Here is a 14,135-nt window from a genome sequence, read left to right on the forward strand (position 1 = left end):
CCGTCGCAGCAGTGGCAGTGGCAGCAGTGTACGCGCGCAGTCTGCCTCGAGCCAGCGCCCCAGTCCGCCTACTTGTGTTACTGCTACTGCCGCCGCCGCCAAGAACAAAAACAAAGGGAAGGCGGCATTGATTTGGTGAGTTTCACTTCCAAGTTCCAACTTTGTATAGATATGAGCAATGATTTTTGTGATATTGTGATGATTCCATGACGTATGAATGAATGTGATGTTTATTTTGTTATTACTTAATTTTGTAGTGGTACAAGTTCCAACAGCCAAGCATCCGAGTCTGTCAATGACACATCTGCCCCATTGGATGAAGATGGAAATCATGTGAACATTTCGGATGATGAAGAGGACGAGGAAGAGATGAATGAAGCTGGTAAACGCAAGCTAACTTCTAAAGTTTGGTTGGAAATGAAGAAGCTGAAGGTTAGAGGGGAATGGAAGGCACGGTGCAACTATTGCCACAAGGATCTTACAACAGGTCCCAATTCAGGCACAAAGCATCTTGCTGCACATCTTAAGACTTGTATTCAGAAGATGTTGAAGACCAAGGGAGGCAAAACATTGAGTCAGTCATCATTGATGATGAATGCTAAGGAGGATGGGAATGTTTCCGTTGAGAACTATACTTTCGATCAAGATTATGCCAGGAGTGAGCTTGCTAACATGTTGGTGTTGCATGAGTATCCACTCTCTGTAGTGGACCATGCTGGTTTTAGGAAGTTTGTTCATGCACTTCAGCCATTATTCAAATTGCATACAAGAAATACTATTAGGTATTATTCTTATTCTTATTCTTTTCAACATTATTCTATTCAATGATTAAGTAACATTGAGTTGTCCTCTTGTTTTGTAGGAGTGATATTGTGGAGAATTACAACAAAGAAAGAAAGAAGGCAATTGATTACATGACCATGAACCAATCAAGGGTTGCTATCACCACGGACATGTGGATGTCTGATAGCCAAAAGAAGGGCTATATGGCTGTTACTGCTCACTTTGTTGATGAATCTTGGAAGCTTAGGAGCATTATCATGAGGTACTTTGCTAACAATGTTCATACTTCATGGCATTATGATGTGCATTATCATGACTATATGTTGCTGAAAATTGCAGGTTTATATATGTTCCAGCTCCACAGACTGCTGATGTCATATTTGAAGAGCTCTATGACTCCTTGCTTCAATGGAATCTTGATGAAAAATTGATGACGGTGACCGTTTGGACAATTGTACCTCCAATGACAAGGCAATTGAACTTCTTGTGGCGAAGATAGGGAAGAGGAAGCTCCCTTTGGAAGGTACTTTGCTTCATATGCGATGTTGTGCGCATATATTAAATCTTATAGTTAAGGATGGCTCGGATGTTATGCAGTCATCTATTGAAAATATAAGGGATAGTGTGGCGTATTGGACTGCCACACCAAAAAGGGTAGAGAAATTTGAGGAGATGGCTAAGTTTAAGAAAGTTAAAATAACAAGAAAGTTGATTCTTGATTGCAAAACTAGGTGGAACTCCACTTTCGTAATGCTAGAAAGAGCTTTACCATATAGAACTATCTTTGAACGTGCAAAGCAAGTTGACAAGCAATATGTGTGTTTACCTAGTGATGAAGAGTGGGAGTTTGCTGCAGATATGGTAGAGAGACTTAGATTATTCTATGAGATAACCCAGCTGTTCTCAGGAACTAATTATGTGACCGCCAATGTTTACTTCCCCAAAATATGTGAGCTTAAAAAGAAAATGTCACAGTGGGCCACTTCTAGCAACCCAATAATCATGCAAATGTCAAAGGAAATGACTAATAAATTTGATAAGTATTGGAAGGACATTCATGGTCTAATGGGGATTGCTATACTTCTTGATCCTCGGTGCAAGAGGCATATATTGACAGCTTGCTTTGCCATGCTCCATGACTATGAGCCATCTTCTTATGAGTGTTTGGAGTTGGTTGATGACATGGTCGCTAGATTACATGCATTGATCGAGGAGTATGAAGTGGAAGAAAATCAGTATTAACCATGCGAAGAATTGATTTCTTCAACTGCTATCATGAATGTCTTCAATGACATTGTAGCCAAGCAAAGTCCTGCAACAGCTAGGGTACAAGGTGAAATAGACATGTACTTGGCAGATGGCTTAATTCCTTACACAGAAATATTCAACGTGTTGGATTGGTGGAAAGTAGCTGGAACAAGATACCCAACATTAAGGAAGGTCGCAAGAGACATTTTTGCTATTCCTGTGACAACAGTTGCTTCAGAGTCGGCCTTTAGCACTAGTGGCAGAATACTTAGTGAGCATAGGAGCCACCTAACACCTCAGATGGTGGAGGTTTTGATGTGCTCCCAAGATTGGCTTCGAAACAAATTAAAAGGTGAGCAAATAGAGTATGTTTCTTCCTGTTTTCCCTGTATTTTCTTATTACTAATCATTGTCTCTTGTAATGTGTACAAATTGTTTTATGTAGATGCTCACAAAGGAGATGCTAGCTTCTGGACTTGTCTCCAAGATATCCAAGAGGGGATGCAGGTTGGTACTTGCCAACACATTTACCTTGTCAGTTGAGTATTTCTCTTCATGATACAAACTTTGAAAAATAAATGTATTGATGTTTGCAACTAGGATATGGCGCTTTGAAGATTGAGATGTGGAGGGATGGTGTGTCATGGAGAATTGGAGATGCAGCTACCCAAGACTATAACTGTTGCTTCTTGCATCATATCGTCCTTTTGAAGTATCATTGAACTTGTTTGAGTGCCGGAATATTCTTGTAATGTTTTATTTGTGCCCTCGTGTAAGTCCGAACTACCTTCATTACTTTGTCAAGAGTTTGTGGACTTCAGATGTATGACTATGTGCTGTCTTTTATCCCTACATGCTGCTGTATTATGCTTCATATGGTGCTGTCCATGAGACCATGATCAGTTGTATTGTATGCTGCTGTTTTATGTGCTGTTATGCTGCAGTTTTTTTAGCTGCTGCTTTATGTGCCGTTATGCTGCAGTTTTTTTAGCTGCTGTGCTGCTGTTTTATGTGCTGTTTGTGCTGTCGTTTATGTCAAATATAATGCTATTTATAACTATGTAATCAAGAATACTATACGGGTATTTTTACCTGTGGGTACCGTCATCCCATATGAAAATCTTCTGGATACGGGTATGGGCAAAAGTTGTTACCTGGCGCCGGATACGAGCATGGGTAACGGGTTAGTTTTTGAGCAATGGGCACGGCCATACCTTGCGCGTGCCATTAAGAGGTCAATTGCACCGTACTACTGCTCCACGGCGGCAAGATGATCCTTGTGGACTCTGGAGTCTGGACTGAGTAGCTCAGTCCACGTCGGCGGCCGAAATTAAAATACTCACCGGCTTTCCACGGCGGCACGTGACCGGAGCATCATGGCCGGTCTTCGGCGCATCCTCCGCCGTCCTCAACACCACGTGCCAGGGTTATATATTAACCGACCAATTGTAAGATCCACCCCTCCTAGATGAGGCCGCCGATCCCTCTCTCGGGCCCCACACGCAGCGACCGAAAGCACGTCCCTTCCAGTAACAAAAGAATCCGCCTCCGCCACGCCACCGCCCGGCACTGGGCAAAGCGACACCATTCTCGCGTCAACGTCGATTGTTTTCGATTCTTCCGCCTCTCGGAACCAGGCTAGCTCTGGGCTACTGTGATTTGACTGTGAGTGCTGCGTGGGAGCGGATCGGATCAGTAGATAAGGAAGCTTGGGCGATCCCACATGGGAATCCGATCCCTGAGCACGCGCGCCTCACCCTCACCCCCCTCTTCCGGAGATGGCTTCCTCGCCTCAGCCGGCTTCGGCGGCAGCGGTGGTCTTCGCGGTCAACGGCGAGCGCTTCGAGCTCCGCGACGGCGACGGCGTCGACCCGGGCGCCACCCTCCTCGACTTCCTCCGCTCCCGCACCCGCTTCACCGGCCCCAAGCTCGGCTGCGGCGAAGGCACGCACCAACAGTTCCCCTCCCCCCAATCCGAACCACACCTGGCCGGAGTGACTGCTACTACTGACTAATACTAATGCCGGGATTTCGGTTGGGGATTCGTGTTGCAGGTGGGTGCGGCGCGTGCGTGGTGCTGCTCTCGACGTACGACCCGGCGGCGGACGAGGTGTCCCACGCCGCTGCGACCTCGTGCCTCACCCTGGCGCGCGGCCTCCACCACCGCGCCGTCACCACCACCGAGGGGCTCGGCAACAGCCGGGACGGGCTCCACGCCGTGCACGCGCGCCTCGCGGGCTTCCACGCCTCCCAGTGCGGCTTCTGCACGCCCGGGATGTGCATGTCCCTCGCCGCCGCCCTCGCCGGCTCCAAGGGGCCCGGGCCGCCTCCGCGGGAAGGGTTCTCGAGGCTCACGTCGGCCGAGGCGGAGCGCGCCATCGCGGGGAACCTGTGCCGCTGCACGGGGTACCGCCCCATCGCCGACGCCTGCAAGAGCTTCGCGGCGGACGTGGATTTGGAGGATTTGGGGCTCAACTCCTTCTGGAAGAAGGGGGACACCAACGTCTCAAAATTGCCACCGTACAAGGAAGGGAGCATTGGTACGTTTCCGGAGTTTCTCAAGGCTGAGATCATAGCCTCTTCGAGGATTGATAAGTGTACCCTGACGCCGGCAACGGCGGGAAGTGCGAGCTCTTGGTTTCGACCTCGGAGTGTGGAGGGGTACTATAAGCTGATAGATTCCGACCCATTCAACGGAAGTGGCACAAAGGTTGTTGCGGGCAACACTTCTTCTGGTGTTTACAGGGAGGCAGAGGTGTATGGTAGGTACATTGACCTCAGGGACATCCCAGAGCTGAATTCAGTATGCATGGATGCCAAGGGTGTTCGTATTGGGGCCGCTATACCGATCTCTTGGGTTATTGACATTTTAAGAGAAGGTGATGACTGCAAGGATGTGGTCTTTGGTAAGATTGCTGATCACATGGAGAAGGTGGCTTCTCATTCTGTGCGAAATACCGCGAGCTTGGGTGGAAATCTGGTAATGGCGCAAAGGGACGAGTTTCCCTCTGATATTGCGACCATTCTTCTTGCTGCTGGTTCGTCAGTGTGCATCCAGGTATCATCACAAAAGCGGAATGTCATGTTAGATGAGTTCTTGGAGATGCCACCATGTGATTACAAGACATTGCTTTTAAACATTTATATTCCTCGTTGTACTCCTGACAGTGTCTTATCAAGTGCTGGGACTGTAAATATAGCAGGAGATAAGACAGGAAGTTCTCTGCTATTTGAGACGTACCGAGGTGCGCAGCGTCCTCTTGGAAATGCAATTGCTTACCTTAACTCCGCTTTCTTTGCTCAAGTCTCTTCAGACAAAACTTCAGGAAGCTTGATATTAGAAAATCTACGTTTGGCTTTTGGTGCATATGGAACCCAGCATGCTATCAGGGCTAGAGATGTTGAGAAGCTCTTAGTTGGTAAACCCATTAATGCGTCGGTCCTACTTGAAGCATTTAAAGTTCTCAAGAAAACAATTGTTCCAATAGAAGGCACAAGACATTCTGCTTATAGATCAAGCTTGGCTGTTGCCTTTCTGTTTAGTTTTCTTTACCCAGCAATCAAAGGAAATGTGAAGCCTACGAAAGCGGTCCATCTAAATGGCAATGTAGCTTCTGGTACAAATGGAATGCCAAATTGTGGACCCAGTGCAAATGTGGATGTTTCACTTAACGGAACCAATAGTGTGAAATCTGGTTTATATAGCAATGCCCATATACTTGAATCTTGCAAGCAGATTGTTGAAATCAGTAAAGATTATCTCCCAGTTGGCATACCAACCAAGAAAGTTGGAGCAGAACTCCAAGCTTCTGGTACGCGTTTCACAATTTTGTTTTGTAGCGGTTGGTAATTTTGAGCTTTTGGGGGATAAATTTGGTTGGTTATTTAGATAACTTAGCAGTTGTTTTGTGTAGCATGTTATGTTATGTTCCTTGCTTGTGTTATTAATGGCATGATTGTCTTCATTTTTTTCCATCTGCATTGTATCTGCAAAGACGAGTCCTTTCTTGATGTTTCTTTTCAAGTTTTGTTCGTGTGACTAATTAAATCAGTAGCAGTTGTTTTAATACTCTGATCAAATTAAGAGTGCTGATAACTTGAGCATCATGTATAGGGGAGGCTGTATATGTGGATGACATCCCTTCTCCGGAGGACTGCCTTTATGGGGCATTTGTATATAGCACAAAACCTTTGGCTCATGTGAAGAGCATAGAGCTCGACTCTTCTCTTGAGCAGCTAAAAACTGTGGCAGTTATCACCGTTAAAGATATTCCAAAAGGGGGTGGCAATTTCGGGGCCAACACTATATTTGGACCTGAGCCTCTGTTTGGCGATCCACTTACTCAGTGTGCCGGGGAACCTCTTGGTGTCGTGGTATGACTTTGCACTGTGGTTTCGATTTGACAACCTTTGACAAAAAGAAACTAACATTTTTTTTCCTTCAATCGAAGATATATGTGTGACAATGTGATGTTAAATGTAGCCATTTGCTGATGATTTTAGCATTTTAGGTTGCAGAAACACGGAATTTTGCCAATATAGCTGCCAAACGAGCTTTAGTTAACTACAGCACAGAAACTTTGGATACCCCAATTTTATCAATAGAGGAGGCAGTCAGGAGACACAGTTATTTTGAAACCCCACCATTTCTTCTTCCGCAAAAGATTGGTGATTTTCCCAAAGGGATGGAAGAAGCCGATCAGAAGATCTACTCAGCTGAGGTACTGTTCCTACATATTTTTTATGCTCTTTGTAAGTTAATCTTTCTGAGAGCTATCCAAACTCTGTAGATGATTTTTTTTTATGCTAACATCAGTAGTCATTGGTCACATGTATTTGGTATATCTAATGGTTCTGCAGTAGATGTTTGGCCCATGAAGGGTGGGATGTGACAAACTCTTAATTTAATATTTGCTACTGTGCTGCTGAATCACCCTATTGCCCACAGAGTAATTTAGATTAAACAGAGTTCCTTCTCTGATTTGCATTTGCCCCACCTTGTCTAACCTTTAAATCTCGAACCCCGTTTCTAATTATTGAACATTTGCCTTATCATGGTTTCCCTTGATAGCTCTTTCTTACATACATTTTTATAAGGTTCCTTTTTCTATATCTTTGATATTGCAACACTGTGCTACAGCTGACAAACATTTGATGCAGGTGAAGCTTAATTCACAGTATTACTTTTACATGGAAACACAAACTGCTCTAGCCATACCTGACGAGGATAATTGCATGGTAGTGTATAGCTCAAGCCAATGCCCTGAGGCAGCACAAAATAACATTGCACAGTGCCTCGGTTTACCTTGTCACAATATTCGCGTTGTCACGAGAAGAGTTGGTGGTGGCTTTGGAGGAAAAGCTGTTAGATCATTACCTGTAAGTATTAATACCATCATTTACTTACATCATTTGAAATGTTGCAGACTAAGTCTTCTTTTTATGAGTCTATGCGTAACACTTCACTGAAGCATGATAAATAGGTAAGTATTGTTCCACGTTCAACTCTGCAATGTCTGCCAATTATCAGGTGCTTTAAAATGAGACATTATCATCTTGAAGGCAAAAAAAACTGAAATTCTGAGTATCCTCATACCAACATTAGAACATGAAATATCTGCACATCTCTTCACCTTATAAGCATACAGGTAAGATGATTGCTTCATCTATAATACAGCTGTTTACTTCCTCTTTGACATTGTTGCACTGAATATTGAACCTGAATGGTCTCTTTTAACAAGATTCACTTTGATCAAGTAATTTTCTTGAAGACATAGTTCATCTGAATTTTCAAGTGCTACATGTAGGAGGGGGGGGGGGGTTACTCATTCTTGCTGCCAATTGACACTTACTGCCCTCCCTGTACTTTCTAACAATGAACTTGAAGAACGCATACTCATTTAAACATGTGAAGTTCAGTGTGTCATAAATTTTGTACCTATCGTTGGTTTCACCAGTTCATTAAGTGGACATAAAGGATCAGAACACTTATTACATGTATGTTAATTATAGGTGGCGACAGCGTGTGCACTTGCAGCATTTAAACTACGTCGTCCTGTTCGAATGTATCTTGATCGCAAGACTGACATGATAATGACTGGAGGTCGGCATCCTATGAAAATATGCTATTCCATAGGATTCAAATCAGATGGAAGAATCACAGGATTGCATGTAGATTTGTTCATAAATGCAGGAATGAGCATGGATGTTAGTCCGATTATTCCTCACAATTTCGTAGAGGCACTGAAGAAATATAACTGGGGTGCCTTTTCCTATGATGCAAAGATCTGCAAAACAAATATTGCAACGAGATCTGCAATGCGGGGCCCTGGAGAAGTGCAGGGTTCTTATGTTGCTGAAGCTATTATCGAGCATGTGGCGTCAGCTCTCTCTACTGATGTTAATTTGGTCAGGCAGAGAAATATTCACACGGTGGAGAGCCTTGCTTTGTATCACGGTGAGTGCATGGAAGATGCCCTGGGGTATACACTTCCCTCCATCTGCAATAAATTGACTGCATCAACAAATTACCAGTATCGTTTGGAAATGATCCAGACCTTCAACAAAAGCAACCAATGGAAAAAGCGGGGCCTTTCTTTTGTTCCAATAGTGCATAAAGTGTCATCTCGACCAACACCGGGGAAAGTGTCAATTCTTAATGATGGATCTATTGTTGTTGAGGTTGGAGGCATTGAGTTAGGGCAGGGGCTTTGGACAAAAGTGAAGCAGATGGCAGCATTTGGTCTTGGACAGTTATGGGATGATCAAAGTCAAGACCTGTTGGAAAGAGTAAGAGTTATTCAAGCAGACACATTAAGTGTGGTACAGGGAGGGTGGACTACAGGGAGCACCACGTCAGAATGCAGCTGTGAAGCAGTTCGACGTGCTTGCAATATTATGGTTGACAGACTGAAATCACTCAAGGAGCAATTACAAGAAAAACAAGGCATGGTTTCATGGGATGGACTGATTTCACAGGTATTGATAACTTAACTATTATCATAATGATCTTGTCAAAAAATTAGGAATGCTCACAAAGTTGTACTTGCCTATGCTATGCCATTAGTCTGTACTCAGCATTCAGTGATGTATTTAATAATCTTAAGTTATCCTGATGTTTCAATGTGAAGGCAAAAATGGCTGGTGTGGATTTATCAGCTAGAGAATACTACATTCCTGGTGCTTCTGGTTCCTATCTGAACTATGGAGCTGCTGCTAGCGAGGTATGCTTAGTTTACTATAGTTTCAGATACTCTGTTTTAGATACTAGATTGTAGAAATTTGAAACATTTATGCATTTAAATCAAGATGTTCATGTTGGATATTGTAGGTAGAGATTGATCTTCTTACTGGAGCCACTACGATTTTGCGTAGTGATCTTATATATGACTGTGGTCAAAGCTTAAATCCTGCTGTGGACTTGGGACAGGTGGGTACCATGTTCTTACTCTTTTCTAGCTGGCATGTACATTTACAGAAGCAACAAATCCCTTAACTGGTCTGTCAGAAGTGTAAGCAAGATATTTTTAGAAACTGCAATTCCTTTGACTGGTCTATCAGAAGTGTAAACAAGATCTAGTCTTCTAGTCATTTCAGGTGGTCATGGATTAATAGAATTGTATACACTTACAAGTTGCAACATAGGTGCAGTGCTAATATTTACTACTCCCTCCGATCCATATTAATTGTCAAAATATTACATGTATCTAGATACTTTTTAGGCATAGATACATCCATATTTGGGCAGATTTGAGACAATTAATATGGATGAGAGGGAGTACTTTTTATGATATATTCTATTGGTCTACTGTCTGGTGCTTAGTTTTAAACAGAGAAACCCATTTCCTTAGTTAGTGTTAAGATCTTCTTCTATTGTCCTACTATGGTGGGTCTTCTTTTTGTTAACTCTATATGCTCTCCATTTTTCAGGTGGAAGGGGCCTTTGTTCAGGGAATTGGTTATTTCATGAGCGAGGAATATGTGACCAATTCGGACGGGCTGATTGTCTCAGATGGGACTTGGACATACAAGATCCCAACTGTTGACACCATCCCTAAACAGTTCAACGTTGAGCTGCTCAACAGTGGATTCCACAAGAAGAGAGTGCTCTCTTCAAAAGGTACTCAGTCTCTCAATGGGTGGACATCAATGAGCATGAGCAAAACTAGTTAGCTTTATTTCGCTTTGTATGTTGCGGCAGGGCTGACATCCTATTAAGTCCAATACATCTTACAAAAAATTAGTTCTATCCATTCATGTAATTTTTCCGCGTTACTGATGGTGTTTATTTGCTACAGCATCTGGGGAGCCACCTTTGCTGCTTGCAGCTTCGGTTCACTGCGCAACAAGAGAGGCAATTGCTGCAGCAAGGAAGGAATACTGTTCTGGGTCTGGGTCTTCTTCACCCCCCTTCTTCGAGTTGGAAGTTCCTGCAGTCATGCCTGTGGTGAAGGAGCTGTGTGGCTTTGAAAATGTGGAGAAATATTTGGAAACTCTGCTGGCTTCCGAATAATCAAACAGACAGTCTGAGCAGTTGGCAGGCAAATTTTACAGACCATTGGAGAAGTAAATTATAATCATAGCATTATAGCATAGACTTTTCAATTTTAACTGTACTAGTGCATACTAGGAGGCTTTGTATCTGTATGTTTAGGCGTCATTTGTCATATTTGCCCAATAGTTTTATGCAATTACAGACGATTGCGGGCGTCCATGCTGGCGATGGTCGGAACAAGCCGGCGTGGCTGCTGGAGGAGGCTGAATCGGAGCCGGGTCTGAAGATAGTTTCATCAGCTGGAAGTTCTGAAGTTCTGCTAAATCACCTGGAGATCGAGTTGGTGGCTGTCAAATGTTGATATCGCAGCTTGTTTTGCTGGTTTTGTTAGCTGTGCTGGATTGTTTGGCCGAAGTGCTGGCACTTGTTTTAGTTGTTTTGTGATGGGTTACCGTTATCTCTTGCAAACCTGTAGCAGTTTTTACTTTTTCGTATTTCATTTCATTGTATGACTTTATGCTCCGTTTATGCATTTGAATGTAGTGCGGCCGGGTGGGGATTAAAATTACAGTACACACTTCGGTCAAAAATTACAGTACACATTTCTTGTGATGATGAAGTGATGAATCATTTTGTTGTAGACCGATGGCTATAGTGTTTCTAACCCAAACAGGCAATATGATAAGAGTGAACAAATTGACCATAAGTATTACAAGTTTATTTTCCTGAAGTAGTAAAAATACACTGGTATATATTCTTAACGCTCAAGTTATTCATACAGTTCTTTACGGCACACAGAAATGTATGCACATACTCGGATCAGGATTCTTGTTTACATCAAGTGTAATAACTTTAGAAAGAGTATCAAAGATCAGACTGCAGGACCAACGTCTTCGTTGGTCTTCCCCTCTTCAAGCATCTTCACAGGCTTCTCTTCAGTGGTCTTTCCCTCTTCCAGCTCTTTCAGCTGCCTCAGGATGTCATCTTTCTCAAGATGTAGGTCTTGTAACTTGGCATCGATCTTCTCCAGTTTCTTCTTAAGCTTCGCTGGGTCGTTCGTCTTCTCCTTGGCGCCCTTGTCTTTCTTCTTATCCTTGTCCTTTTTCTTACCTTCTTCCTCCTCACCATCACCATCCTTGCCCTTCTTGTCTTTGTCTTTCTTCTTATCTTTGTCCTTTTTCTTACCTTCTTCCTCACCATCGCCATCCTTGCCCTTCTTATCTCTGTCTTTCTTCTTGCCTTCTTCCATCTTGTCAACCTTATCTTTCTTCTTGTCCTTCTTCTCTTCGTCTTTCTTCTCGCCTTGTCCATCCCCGCCGTCGATTTTCTCATCTTGTTTCTTCTCCTTCTCTCTCTTCCTTTTATCCTTGACTTTGTCTGCACTATCCTTCTCTTCAGAAGTATCAGTTCCTTTCTTTTGCGATTCATCATTTGTTAACTTCATTTCTCTTGTGCCCAAACCTCCAGACATGGAATCCTTGCTCCTCTCTGCACTTGCAACCTCATTATGTGCCCCTTTTCCATTCTTATGCTCTGACTGACTGTCCTCCTGATCCACTTCTTTATCCTTCTTCTTGTTCTCCTTGTCTTTGCCTTTCTCTTTTTTCTCATCGCCCAAACCCTTCGAGTCCGATTCATCCTTCTTCTTCCCCTTGTCCTTATCTTTCTTTTCGTGTTTGGAGCTACTGTCATCTGCATCAGCTCCAGTCTTCTTGATGCTGCCTTTCTTTTCATCTTTCGCTTTGCTCTCAGTCTTCTCATCTTTCTCCTTCTTGGACTTCTCCTTTTCCGTGCCTTCGCCATCTTCCTTCTTTTTCTTATCTTTCTCCTTTTTATCCTTCTTCTTACCTTCCTTATCACCACCTTCATGTTCATCTGCGTGCTTCTCTGACTTCTTATCTTTGTCTGTCTTAATTTCCTTACCTTTGTCTACAGACTTTGAACCACCACCAGAGTCATGCTTTACCTCTTCCTTCTCCACAACCTTAGCATCGATTTCTATCTCGATCTCCTTCTTCTCGTCCTCCTCATTGCCCGACGACTTGTCCTTGCTCTTGATCTTGAGATGTATTTCATCCTTGGACTTCTTCTCTACCTCCATATTGGATACAAGCTAGACCGTGCAAAGAACCAGAATTACCTGCATTTACGACACCCTATCACTCTCAAACTGTGTTTGCTACATGATGGCAAATCATATTCAGCTAAGACAGTGACTTGTAAACATGAATTTGCCAGCAACGCAGTCTCTCCAGCACATATTGTGCTATTTTAGTGGTGAATTCACGGCCAATCGTGACTACACGGCAATTTCATGGTTGATTACAAATAGAAACAAGGAAACAGGTTCACAAAACCATGGTGTACGTATACATGTCTCAACCTGCACACAATTCAATGCTTATGATGCCATGAAAAACAAGAGCAGACAGCAGAGCATAACTAGCTGAAGAACTGTACTCGCATATGCTTGAAAGGTACGCTGTGTCAAGATCCAGCCGAAGCGCAGCTAACTCCTCCAAGATCATAAGCCTAGACACAAGACACTAGCGGCACCACATAGTAGTACTGGTGATGTGATAGACTGGTAATTACCCGGAGCTAATCATTTTCATCCAATTTTGTCCTAATGTTGAGGCAGCAAAGATCTAGGAAGAACTGACCTTTGCCGCGAAAGATCCAAGGATCCAAGCCAATCAGGATGCTCCTGGCACTGAGCCGCGATCTCCTCGGACAGCGGCGAAGTGACCAGGCCGACTCCGGTGGCCGGCGACGAAGTGACCTGGATCGCGCAGCGGAATGAGCCGGGCGGACCAGCGGCGCGGTGGTTTGGTCTTGAGCGGCGGTGGGTGGGCGGTCGGATCAGCTCGGATCGACGGGAGGGGAACTGGGTCGGGCAAGACTGCAAGAGCCGAGGAGCAGTGGGTTAAAGAAAGGATGGGGAATAGGAAGAAAGCCGCGTGGGAGTAGCTGCGCGCGGCGTGGTGGCCGCGTGGCCGACGTCGCCCACCAAGAGAAGTTGCGCTCCTCTTGCTTCAACAACTCAACCCACGACGGTTTGTTGGTGAACGGCGGTGTCGGCTGGCTGGACGCGTGAGCCCACGTGTCAGCAGGACACTTGCCCCCCCTTTTTTTTTAGAACAGTAAGGGATCGTCTGTCCTTTCGGCGACGTCCGATATTTGCCTGTCGGTCGTCTCGTCGGAGCAGGGCCCTTTTTCTGGGTTGGGCTCGTAGTGGGCCGCGGCCAGAGCGTGCGATGGCGACGGAAGTGGTACTCGTGTGGCTCAGGCGTTGTAGGAGTAGCATGAGACTCTCAAAGCCAGAGATGGAGATTGAAGGAGTGGAGATGGAGTTGTCTAATCTGAAGAACAAGAGTTTCTCTATATTGTGCCTTGTTGTACTGGCCTTCCATCTACTTTGGGCACAAGTGATTTTAGTTAGTTAATGGTACCATTATCTCACACAGAGAGTACTTTATTATCTTTATTACCTCACACAGAGAGTACTTTATTATCCATATGTTCTACTGCTCTCTAGTTACACAACAGTACTTTACCGTGGGTGATCTCTCTGTGTGAACTGGACTGTAAACCTTCTACCATTATGAAA

At 44.1% G+C, this 14,135-nt stretch overlaps 2 protein-coding genes across 5 annotated transcripts; one reads left to right on the top strand and one right to left on the bottom strand.

Moving 5' to 3' along the window:
* Nucleotides 1-3,680: 3,680 nt before the first annotated feature.
* On the top strand, nt 3,681-11,100 carry LOC100829833 (probable aldehyde oxidase 2). 4 transcript variants are annotated; one of them, XR_001405188.2, is made up of 11 exons: nt 3,686-3,975; nt 4,086-5,843; nt 6,146-6,405; nt 6,543-6,752; nt 7,192-7,410; nt 8,044-9,009; nt 9,162-9,254; nt 9,362-9,460; nt 9,961-10,150; nt 10,329-10,596; nt 10,728-11,098. XR_001405188.2 is itself a non-coding variant. In XM_014896772.2 (11 exons), exons 1-10 carry the CDS (start codon nt 3,810-3,812, stop codon nt 10,541-10,543), a joined length of 4,176 nt encoding a protein of 1,391 aa, XP_014752258.1. In that variant the 5' UTR covers nt 3,686-3,809; the 3' UTR covers nt 10,544-10,571; nt 10,728-11,098. The 4 variants fall into 4 exon arrangements, 2 of the variants coding, with proteins under 2 accessions (XP_014752258.1, XP_010228335.1); XM_014896772.2 differs by having other exon boundaries at nt 10,329-10,571; XM_010230033.3 differs by having other exon boundaries at nt 10,329-11,100.
* A 141-nt stretch (nt 11,101-11,241) lies between these two features.
* Nucleotides 11,242-13,550, bottom strand: LOC100830140 (cylicin-2). Its single transcript, XM_003557505.4, has 2 exons — nt 13,189-13,550; nt 11,242-12,665 (listed from the first exon to the last, which is right to left on the bottom strand). The coding sequence occupies exon 2, from the start codon at nt 12,624-12,626 to the stop codon at nt 11,397-11,399; it is 1,230 nt and encodes a 409-aa protein (XP_003557553.1). The 5' UTR covers nt 12,627-12,665; nt 13,189-13,550; the 3' UTR covers nt 11,242-11,396.
* Between the last annotated feature and the right edge of the window lie 585 nt (nt 13,551-14,135).

The sequence above is a fragment of the Brachypodium distachyon genome, chromosome 1 (assembly GCF_000005505.3).
Source record: "Brachypodium distachyon strain Bd21 chromosome 1, Brachypodium_distachyon_v3.0, whole genome shotgun sequence".
In the NCBI taxonomy this organism is placed as follows: domain Eukaryota; kingdom Viridiplantae; phylum Streptophyta; class Magnoliopsida; order Poales; family Poaceae; genus Brachypodium; species Brachypodium distachyon.

What these genes read in the sequence shown, in the direction of transcription:
- LOC100829833 (XM_010230033.3), top strand. Translation starts at nt 3,810, where the DNA reads ATGGCTTCCTCGCCTCAGCCGGCTTCGGCGGCAGCGGTGGTCTTCGCG. An exon ending in GGGAACCTCTTGGTGTCGTG is followed by an intron (nt 6,406 to 6,542) that starts GTATGACTTTGC and finishes TTAGCATTTTAG; the next exon opens with GTTGCAGAAACACGGAATTT. An exon ending in AAGCTGTTAGATCATTACCT is followed by an intron (nt 7,411 to 8,043) that starts GTAAGTATTAAT and finishes TGTTAATTATAG; the next exon opens with GTGGCGACAGCGTGTGCACT.
- LOC100830140 (XM_003557505.4), bottom strand. Translation starts at nt 12,626, where the DNA reads ATGGAGGTAGAGAAGAAGTCCAAGGATGAAATACATCTCAAGATCAAG.